Source organism: Schistocerca gregaria, chromosome 2 (assembly GCF_023897955.1).
Source record: "Schistocerca gregaria isolate iqSchGreg1 chromosome 2, iqSchGreg1.2, whole genome shotgun sequence".
Classification (NCBI taxonomy): Eukaryota; Metazoa; Arthropoda; class Insecta; order Orthoptera; family Acrididae; genus Schistocerca; species Schistocerca gregaria.
Genome location: NC_064921.1, coordinates 561,074,144 through 561,085,789, shown reverse-complemented (window position 1 = coordinate 561,085,789; position 11,646 = coordinate 561,074,144). Strand labels below are relative to the sequence as shown.

The 11,646-nt window shown below is 42.5% G+C and overlaps 1 protein-coding gene across 1 annotated transcript in view; it reads left to right on the top strand.

Annotated features, from left to right (window-relative positions):
* The first annotated feature begins 868 nt into the window (after nt 1–868).
* The window catches only part of LOC126336234 (arylsulfatase G-like), a 96,655-nt gene continuing 85,877 nt past the window's right edge, over nt 869–11,646 (top strand). Inside the window, exons 1-3 of the mRNA XM_049999724.1 lie at nt 869–1,076; nt 1,664–2,004; nt 3,399–3,586. Of these exons, the coding sequence (XP_049855681.1) occupies nt 1,700–2,004; nt 3,399–3,586 (493 nt within the window). The 5' untranslated portion in view covers nt 869–1,076; nt 1,664–1,699. The remainder of the gene's footprint in view (nt 1,077–1,663; nt 2,005–3,398; nt 3,587–11,646) is intronic.

Here is an 11,646-nt window from a genome sequence, read left to right as displayed (position 1 = left end):
CGGTCCTATAATTTTAAATACAGAATCCGATGCCTGCTGAGATATTGGCCATTTTACTTGTGGTGAGTGTAATGTATAGTATTTGATGGTGTAGGACATCTTACTGCTGCACACTGAATTGCCAGCATGTTTGGAGAATGTTAACCTTGCAGAAAGACAATGACTGTGGTTTATGCACAAAATGGTATCACACTGTTTTCTACAAGTCATGTGGAAGAACTTCACAGAAACACTTCATGATTAGTGGATTGTTCAAGAAGGTCCTGTAGCATGGCCTCTCTGTTCATCAGAGCTGAATTGTTGGTTTTATGGCTATGGGGACATTTAAATGTGATGGTATATGCCCAGCCCAATGACAATGTGCAGACATCACAGGAGCATGTGACTAGCTGCATGTGACACAATCCAAATGCATGTGCATGATTCACTGCTGAGAATAGCTGAAGGATGTGTCAGTATGCTTTGCAAACACTGCCTATAGTAGCTACTTCCATGTAACAGGCACATCGAAGTGAGAGAACAGATTGGCCCATATTTCAAGAAGTATTGATTTCTGGATGTATTATTATAGGAAATTTTCTTATAGTTTTGACCACTACTACCACTCATAGGAATCAGTGACAGTTGTTTTAAACATCCTGTATAGCTGCCATTTACCTGCTATCTGTGGCTTAATATTTACTTAGGCCTACAGGTACTTGTATACTTAATATTTTCTGTGCAATTAAGTTTTTCAGATTACTGCTTTTATCTCACAACACACATGAATTATCAGTTAATTGGAGTTTGATTGTGTAATGTGTGAAAAGTAATTGACAATACATGTTATCTGATAACATTTGCATTCAGTATCAGTGACAAGTTGCTTGTCACTTCCAGGTCAAGAGTAGGAAAGAGAACATTTTGCTGTTTGAAATCAGATACACTTAGCAAGAAATAAAATATATTCAGTTTCACTGAAGTGAATGATGTGCAGCACAGTTTTATGATTGATGGGAAGAAATTCTTGATGCTTCTATCATTTAAAACAGTAATTATCAACAACTCAACTTCAGGGAAATAGTGGCTGTTTTTGTGTAAGTTTTATGCTGGTTTCAGTAACATATCATTTTTCTATTGTAATATAGTTTTAACATTGCTGAATGATGAAAGTTGACACTATACATAATTACAACTTGTTAACATGAAGTGGTCAAAAATTAAAATGTCATCTCATACACAGTTTAATAACATCTAATTTTTGACTGCCATAAAGCATAACAGTTTCAAATGAGGTGAAAATGCAAATTCCAGTGTATCTGAAAATTTTCTCTTTCATTCCTTGTAGATTTTTTTCATTGTTCTAAAGCCTGTAGCAGAATATTTATGTAATATAACTATTCTTAAAACTGTCGCAGTTATGAATTCTTTTTTGGAATTCTTATGTATTTTTTGTATTTTGGTATGTTCAGTCAACTCTAATGATTGTTCAGTTAACAATTTATACTGAGTAATAATAATAATAATAATAATAATAATAATAATAATAATAATAATAATGCATGAGGAAAGAATGATTCTGAATTAAGTGTACAGCAAATAATGTCTTGGTATTAGCAATATATATTTAGACTATGTACTACTTCAAAATGTTATTGAAGACAGGATTTCATTTTGGTTTCAGGAACTTCTCTGCACATTGTGGTTGGCTGTAAGAAGGATGGCAGCACAGAATGGCCAGTGGAGGTATAAATTCGATGTGGTATTGTTCCTGGTGATGATTTTTAACTCACACCTGAGTTGTATGTATGTATCAGGAAATTTCATTTCTGGAGATCATAATGAGTCACCAGGCAGAAACCTGTCACCAGATGTAACAGATTCTGTAGATGCAGTACAAAATAATTTGACACCAAACATTGTTTTGATTATGGCTGATGACCTGGGCTGGGGTGATTTTGGGTCATATTCGCCATACACAGCTCTAACACCAAACTTAGATGCCATTGCCAAGGAAGGAATAAGGTTAGTGATAAAAATTGTTATCAACTGCAGTGTGACAAAAATTTCACTAAATAAACATTTTCTCAGAAACATTTGCTCAATACGACAAAACTTCAATGATATTTTTGCATTTTTATTTCATGTTACTGATTTCACTACTTTTCTATTATGAATTAATATTCAAAACAGAAAGAACAATTATATACCAAAACTTGTCTGTAGCAGCTTGAGAATTCTGCAAGTCAATGTGTGTTGCACAGATTATTGAACACATTCATCTTTCAACAAAACTGAGGAAACGTGTAGATATTGAAAAATTGATAGCAGATTCCTAAGCAATTTTGTGTTTTGGATCAAAGCAGCTATTATGCTGTGAATAAAGATCATACTCTGGGCAGAAGTATATTTAATATGTTGGCAACAAACAGATTTGACATCCTTCAGGGCATTCACATACACATGAGTTAGTAGTCATGGTTGAGTTATAGCAGCAACGATTACCACGGCACAAAGGGCCTTAAAATAAGCAATATACTTTCTATGTTCAGAAATTACGTAATATGCAGATCAGTTCAATGATGGAGCTATAGATAATCATCTACCTAGCAAAATAAATGCATATAGCAGAGGTCCCCCTTGGTATAAAAGTAGCATCAAGACACTTCTTGAGAAACAAAATAAACCAGTTAAGTACACAAGACAAATTATCAACACAGTATGATAGGTTCAAAGAGAAAAGCCTGCAATAGTTACTATCATCAAACGTTTTTACTGAATTCTGCCAAAATACTATGAAATGTTGGTTATGTACAGAAGCTGTTAGTAGCACAAAAATTAGTGTCATTTGTTCATTCATTCACTTATTGTATTCCATAAATTCCAATGAAGAGGAGCCATCAGGATTTCGAATGAATCAAGCTTTACATTAATTGGCAGGAGTGGCCACTGCTTCCTTTTTCTTCGAAATATATTAACATATTATAAATAATGCTAATCTATTCATACCAGTAATTGTGACAGTTACATCTACATTACTGTAAAAATCTACACTGAAAATACCACTGTTTTTTTTATCTAATAATCCAAACAAAGATTTACTTTACATGGGCCACTAACACCACTTGATACACTGACAATCTCAAGTTCTCTTTAATACAGAAACTTGACTTATGGAGAATTTACCCCTCTGAATCCAAGTGTTCCAATAAATTGTAGAAGGCATGGCTGTTGTCATATTATTTTACTTTAGTTTTGATTATCTACAGATTTTTGATTTCCTTCTTGATGACTATCACTATCCTCTAACAGACTATTGCAGAGAGTATAACACTTTTCTAATGTGAAGTACAACTAATATAGTTAAATTAAACAATTCTTACTCTTAAATAACATTTTTGTCTTTATATTTGGAACAGGTTCACAGATTTCCATGTAGGGTCATCTGTATGCACACCTTCTCGAGGTGCACTATTGACAGGTCGCCTGGGATTAAGAACTGGGATTGTGAAGCATCTTACTGCTGATGCTGTTGGAGGTATTGCTGAAAATGAGACAACACTGGCAGAAATCTTGTTGGATGCTGGATACAGAACTGGAATGTTCGGTATGTATTAATTTTGTACGTCTCACCTCGCCTCATCTCTGCATGAAAATGTGCAAATTTGTGTTTCTTTAATAAGAGAAATGATGATAATATTTTTACAATGAAAAATAGTCCTGGAAAGTAATTTAATTTTCAAACCCCATTATGGAAACAGAAAGAAAAATAATTAACATTTTGTGCAATACAAATTCAATGTAATTACTTATATTGTAACTAAAATGTAATTTCTTAATTGTGTAAAGTATCAGCTAGAGGATTCAAGCAAGCTGTACATTATTAACTGTAGCTGAAGACTCTAACAGTTAAACACAATGGAGTAAGTATTGGTCATAAGAATTACTGTCATTAAACAAAAAAATGTGAATATTAATTATCACACAATGGAAAATACAGGATGGAATGTAAAAACATCATCAAAAGGATAGTTGCTACACACCATATAGTGGAGATGGTGAGTCACAGATAGGCACAATAAAAAGACTGTTGGAAATTGAGCTTTGACCACAGTTGCTGGCAGCTGAAGCTAGACTGTGAGCAGCAGCGCATGATAGGAGATGCAAGCAGGTGGTGGGGGTAAGGAGGCAGCTGGGGTGGGGAGGGGAAGGGATATCAGAGTAGGGGTGGAGGATGGTAAAGTGGTGCTTGTGGGAGCATACAGGGATGAGGTGGGGAGAGGGTAGGGCAGCTACGTACAGTCTGGATGTCAGACAGAGGGCAGGGGAGTACAAGGTACGAGGGTGGGGGGTGGAGGGGGGGGGGGTGGAAAAAGGAGAAAAGTGAAATGACTGAGGGTACATTGATGGAACAGAAGGCTGGGTAATGATGAAATGGGAACAGGGAAGGGGCTAGATGAGTAAAGACAATGATTAATGAAGGCTGAGGCCAGAGGGGTTATTTGAACGTAGGATATACCATAGGGAGAGTTCCCACCAGCACAGTTCAGAAAAGTTGGTGTTGGTGGGTTTTGTGGTTGGCAGGAGAGCCAGCACCATGTTACTAGAGGAGGCCAAAAGGCACGAGTTTTAGCTCACGCAGGCTGGCGTGAGGTCTGGAACAGGACAAGGAAATTAGACTTTAGAAAAACAGACGTAGCTCGTGGAATACTTAACTTTAATCCATTAACGATGAACGTCGGTCTTGACGGTACATGATTTCACAATATCAATAGTAACAGATAATGGCGCCTTGCTAGGTCATAGCAAATGACGTAGCTGAAGGCTATGCTAAACTATCATCTCGGCAAATGAGAACATAAGTAGGCAGTGAACCATCGGCAGCAAAGGCACGAGTTTTAGCTCACGCAGGCTGGCGTGAGGTCTGGAACAGGACAAGGAAATTAGACTTTAGAAAAACAGACGTAGCTCGTGGAATACTTAACTTTAATCCATTAACGATGAACGTCGGTCTTGACGGTACATGATTTCACAATATCAATAGTAACAGATAATGGCGCCTTGCTAGGTCGTAGCAAATGACGTAGCTGCAGGCTATGCTAAACTATCATCTCGGCAAATGAGAACATAAGTAGGCAGTGAACCATCGGCAGCAAAGTCAGCTGTACAACTGGGGCAAGTGCTAGGAAGTCTCTCTAGACCTGCCGTGTGGAGGCGCTCAGTCTGCAATCACTGATAGTGGCGACACGCGGGTCCGACGTATACTAATAGACCACAGCCGATTTAAAGGCTACCACCTAGCAAGTGTGGTGTCTGGCAGTGACACCACAGTGGGAAGGATCCAGGTAGCACAAGCCATGAAGCAGTCATTGAAATGAAGAATGTCATGTTGGGTAGTGTGCTCAGCAGTGGGGTGGTCTAGTTGTTTCTTGGAAACAGTTCGGCAGTGTCCACTCATGTGGACAGACATCTACATCTACATCTACATGATTACTCAACAATTGACATTTAAGTGCTTGTCACAGGGTTCATCGAACCACAATCATACTCTCTCCCTACCATTACACTCCCGAACAGCGCAGGGTCTTTCCAACTGAAGTTGTTCATAATTTTTACACCCAAGTACTTAGTTGAATCGACTGCCTAGAGAATTGTACTATTTATAGAGTTATTGAATTCCAACGGATTTCTTTTGGAACTCATGTGGATCACCTCACACTTTTCGTTATTTAACGTCAACTGCCATACCATACAGCAGTCTTTTCTAAATCGCTTTGCAACTGATACTGGTCTTCGGATGACCTTACTAGATGGTAAATTACAGCATCATGTGCGAACTACCTAACAGGACTGCTCAGATTGTCACTCAGGTCATTTATATAGATCAGGAACAGCAGAGGTCCCAGGACGCTTCCCAGGGGAACACCTGATATCACTTCTGTTTTACTCAATGATTTGTCATCTATTACTATGAACTGTGACTTTCCTGACAGGAAATCATGAATCCAGTCGCACAACTGAGACGATACCCCATAGGTCCGCAGCTTGATTAGAAGTTGCTTGTGAGGAACGGTGTCAAAAGCTTTCCAGAAATCTAGAAATACAGAATCAACTTGAGATCCCCTGTCAATAGCGGCCATTGCTTTGTGCATAAGATCAATGTTTTCTGAAACCATGCTGATTACGTATCAATAGATGGTTTCCTTGGAGGTAATTCATAATGTTTGAATACAGTATATGCTCCAAAACCCTACTGCAAACCGACGTCAATGATATAGGTCTGTAGTTTGATGGATTACTGCTACTACCCTTCTTAAATACTGGTGCGACCTGCGCAATTTTCCAATCTGCAGGTACAGCTCAATCGGTGAGCGAGCGGTTGTATATGAGTGCTAAGTAGGGAGCTATTGTATCAGCATAATCTGAAAGGAACCTAATCAGTATACAATCTGGACCTGAAGACTTGCCCGTTTCCAGAGTTGCTTCACAACCCCTAAGGTATCTACTTCTAAGAAACTCATGCTAGCAGCTGTTTGTGTTTCAAACTCTGGAATATTCCATTCGTCTTCCCTGGAGAAGGAATTTTGGAAAATTGAATTCAATAACTCCGCTTTAGCAGCACAGTCATCGATAACAGTACCATCGGCACTGCGCAGCGAAGGTATTGACTGCGTCTTGCGCTTGTGTACTTTACATATGACCAAAATTTCTTCTGATTTTCTACCAAATTTCGTGACAATATTTTGTTGTGGAACCTATTAAAGGCACCTTGCATTGAAGTCTGTACATGTCTGTAAATTTTAGCCAATCTTCGGGATTTCGCGTTCTTCTGAACTTCGCATGCTTTTTCTGTTGCCTCTGCAACAGCGATCGGACCTGTTTTGTGTACCATGGGGGATCAGTTCCATCTCTTACCAATTTATGAGGTATGAATCTCTCAATTGCTGTTGATACTACACTCCTGGAAATGGAAAAAAAGAACACATTGACACCAGTGTGTCAGACCCACCATACTTGCTCCAGACACTGCGAGAGTGCTGTACAAGCAATGATCACACGCACGGCACAGCGGACACACCAGCAACCGTGGTGTTGGCCGTCGAATGGCGCTAGCTGCGCAGCATTTGTGCACCGCCGCCGTCAGTGTCAGCCAGTTTGCCGTGGCATACGGAGCTCCATCGCAGTCTTTAACACTGGTAGCATGCCGCGGCAGCGTGGACATGAACCGTATGTGCAGTTGACGGACTTTGAGCAAGGGCGTATAGTGGGCACGCAGGCTGCCGGGTGGACGTACCGCCGAATTGCTCAACACGTGGGGCGTGAGGTCTCCACAGTACATCGATGTTGTCGCCAGTGGTCGGCGGAAGGTGCACGTGCCCGTCGACCTGGGACCGGACCGCAGCGACGCACGCCAAGACCATAGGATCCTACGCAGTGCCGTAGGGGACCGCACCGCCAATTCCCAGCAAATTAGGGACACTGTTGCTCCTGGGGTATCGGCGAGGACCATTAGCAACCGTCTCCATGAAGCTGGGCTACGGTCCCGCACACCATTAGGCCATCTTCCGCTCATGCCCCAACATCGTGCAGCCCGCCTCCAGTGGTGTCGCGACAGGCGTGAATGGAGGGACGAATGGAGACGTGTCGTCTTCAGCGATGAGAGTCGCTTCTGCCTTGGTGCCAATGATGGTCGTATGCGTGTTTGGCGCCGTGCAGGTGAGCAGGACTGCATACGACCGAGGCACACAGGGCCAACACCCGGCATCATGGTGTGGGGAGCGATCTCCTACACTGGCCGTACACCTCTGGTGATCGTCGAGGGGACACTGAATAGTGCACGGGACATCCAAACCGTCATCGAACCCATCGTTCTACCATTCCTAGACCGGCAAGGGAACTTGCTGTTCCAACAGGACAATGAACTTCCGCATATATCCCGTGCCACCCAACATTCTCTAGAAGGTGTAAGTCAACTACCCTGGCCAGCAAGATCTCCGGATCTGTCCCCCATTGAGCATGTTTGGGACTGAATGAAGCGTCGTCTCACGCGGTCTGCATGTCCAGCACGAACGCTGGTCCAACTGAGGCGCCAGGTGGAAATGGCATGGTAAGCCATTCCACAGGACTACATCCAGCATCTCTACGATCGTCTCCATGGGAGAATAGCAGCCTGCATTGCTGCGAAAGGTGGATATACACTGTACTAGTGCCGACATTGTGCATGCTCTGTTGCCTGTGTCTATGTGCCTGTGTTTCTGTCAGTGTGATCATGTGATGTATCTGACCCCAGGAATGTGTCAATAAAGTTTCCCCTTCCTGGGACAATGAATTCGCGGTGTTCTTATTTCAATTTCCAGGAGTGTATATCTTTGAATTTCAGCCACATCTTATCTACATTTGCATAGTCAGTTCAGAAGGAATAGAGATTGCCTCTCAGGAACGCTTCTAGTGACACTTTATCCACTTTTTTAAATAAAATTATTTTTGTTTGTTTCTGGTGGATTTGGAAGAAACGGCATTGAGCCTAGCCATAACGACCTTGTGATCACTAATCCCTGTATCAGACTTGATGCTCTCTATTAGCTCTGGATTGTTTGTGGCTAAGAGGTCAAGTGTGTAAGACAGCTTGTTGGTTGCCATACCCATATAGAATGCAGTGGAGTGGCTGTAGCTTAGCTTGTAGATCACATGACTGGTTCCACAGGTAGTCATGTCTTTGATGGGATAGGTGATGTTTGTGACCTGACTGGAGTAGATGGTGGTGGGAGGATGTATAGGACAGGTCTTGCGTCTAGGTCTAATACAGGAATACGAGCCATGAGGCAAGGGATGGATGAGGATATTGTGTAGGTTCAGTTGTCAGTGGAATACCACTGTGGGTGGGGTGGGAAGAATAGTGGGTATGACATTTCTGATTTCTTTGCATGACGAGAGGTAGTCAAAACTCTGGAGGAGAATGTGTTTTGGTTGTTCCAGCCCTTGGTGGTACTGAATCATGAGGGGAATGCTCCTCTGTGGCTGGATTGTGGGATTTTGAAGAAGGTGGGTGGCTGGGAAGTTAAGGCATGGGAGATCTGTTTTTGTAAAAGATTGGGAGGGTAATCATAGTCTATGTGGGCCTCAATAAAACCCTCAGTATATTTTGAGAGGGATTGCTCATCACTACAGATGCAACAGCCATGGTTAGCTGGGCTATATGGAAGGAACTACTTGGTACAGAATGGGTGGCAGCTGTTGAAATGGAGGTATTGCTGGTGGTTGGTAGGTTTGATATGTACAGAGGTACTGATGTAGCTATCTTTGAGGTGAAGCTCAACAACAAAGAGAGTGACTTATTGGGTTGAGTAGGATCAGCTTAAGTGAATGGGGAGGAAGGTGTTGAGGATCTGGAGGAATGAGGATAGGGTGTCCTCACCCTCATCCAGATCACAATGATGTCATCAGTTAATCTGAAACAGATGTGGGGTTTGGGATTCTTGGTGTTTAGGAAGTTTCCTCTAGATGGCACATGAATAGGTTGGTATAGGATGGTGCCATGTGAATGCCTGTAACCGTACCCTGGATTTGTTTGTAAGTTATATCCTCAAAGGCGAAGTAATTGTGGATGAGGATATAGTTGAGGAAGCACTCTCAGTAGTGGCACAGTAGCTGGTCTCAATGGGGCTCCCTGGGAGGTTGGATAATGGCCTTTAGGAAGCATGTAGAAGGTAGGAGTATGGGAAATGGTAGGGGGTGAGAAGGGAGAGGGACTCTGGGAAGAGGTTCTGGGATGTGCCTAAGTATTACAGGAGAGACTGGAGATCATACTGGTTTTTTGGAATGGGGTCACTGTGGCAGGATTTGTAGGTGGATGAAGGTGACAGCTGGTGGGGTCCTTCTGCCAGGTAATTCTGTAATTCTGCCAGGTAATTAGTTCAAAACAATAGTGGTACAGCCTTTTTCAACAGGTAGAATTGTAAGGTCAGGATCAGTTATTAGGTGGTGGATTGCAGCTCTTTCTGCAGATGTAAGGTTAGTTTGCATGTTGAGGGATTCGGGAACTGAGGGTGAGGCAAGATTTGAGGTTAAGGAATTCTGGATAGTTAACAGGGATTGATTTGAGGATGGTGGAGTTGGATCACGGTTGGGTGGAGGACTAAACTGAGTCAGATAAAGTTCAACATTGATCTTTGGTTGAGTCTTATTGGTAGGATTGGTGAAAAAAAAAGGTGTTTCCACTGTAGAGGCAGGGAGAAGAGAGAAGTCCTGCATGATAGAATTTGGGAGTGGGGGATAGGTGAGGCATTCGGAAAGGACTGATACTTTTGTGGGGCTAAGGCTGTCAGAAGAAAGGTTGATGACTGTGTTTTGGATCTGTTTAGGTTCTGGAGTCAAAAAGAAGACTTTTCTGTACTGACACAGATGGAAAGAGCAAGGGTCAATGGTGGTGGATAAATGTAGATATACCCCCGACCTTGTGCAAAAACAGATATCCCATGCCTTGTCTTCCCAGTCGTCCAACACATCTAAAATCCCATGATCCGGCCACAGAGGATCATTCCCCCCATGACTCAGAACCACCTAGGCCTGGAGCAACGGAACTACATTCTTCATTAGGGTTTTGAATACCTCTCATCACGCCCTGAAATGAGAAATGTCCTATCCATTCTCCTTCCCACAATGGTATTCTGCCACCCAATGAACCTATGCAGTATCCTTGACCATCCCTACACAACCCCTGCTCCCAACCACTTGCCTCATGGCTCATATCACTGTAAAGACCTCGATGCAAGACCTGTCCCATACATCCCCCAACTACCACCTACTCCAGTCTGGTCACAAACAACACCTACCTCATTTAAGATGGGGCTACCTGTGAAACCAGTCATATGATCTACAAGCTAAGCTACAGCCACACCACTGGATTCTACATGCACATAACAAACAACAAGCTGTCTCTCCACATGAATGGCCACCTCCAAACTGTTGCCACAAACAACTGGATCACCTCACTGCTGAGTGTACCACCCAACATGACATTTCAATGACTGCTTCATAGCTTGTGCCACCTGGATCCTTCCCACCAACACCAGCTTTTCTGAATTGTGCAGTTGCGAACTCTCCCTGCAGTACATCCTACATTCCCATGACCCTCTTGGCCTCAAACTTTGTTAGTCATTGTCCTTACGATCTACCCCTTCCTCATTCCCATTCTAGCACTACACAGCCCTTTACTTCACCAATGCACCCTCAAGTCTTTTTACTTCTCCTGTTTTTCTGCAACTACCCCTGCCCCCTCCCACCTGCCCATCTTCTAACCTCCCAACTGCACCTCGGAGCCCTACCCTCTCTCCACCTCTTACCTGTACACTCCCACAAGCAGTATTTTACTGCTCCCCCCCCCCCCCCTCCCTTGACTACCCTATTATCTCTTTGCCTCCCTGCCCCAGCCTCTTCCTTACTCCCACCACACGGATGCCTCTCCCATCATGCCCAGATGTTTGCAGTCTGACTTTAGCTGCTAGCAACTGTGGTCATGTGTGTGTGAGTTGCAACTGGCTACTAATGTTTTCATAATATTGTTGAATGTTAGACATCGTATGAAAATAGAAGTTTGGAATACCTCAAATTTGGGCTGAGACAAGTTACACTGGAGAGTTTAAGAATGAAACTCTCAGGTACAGTGAG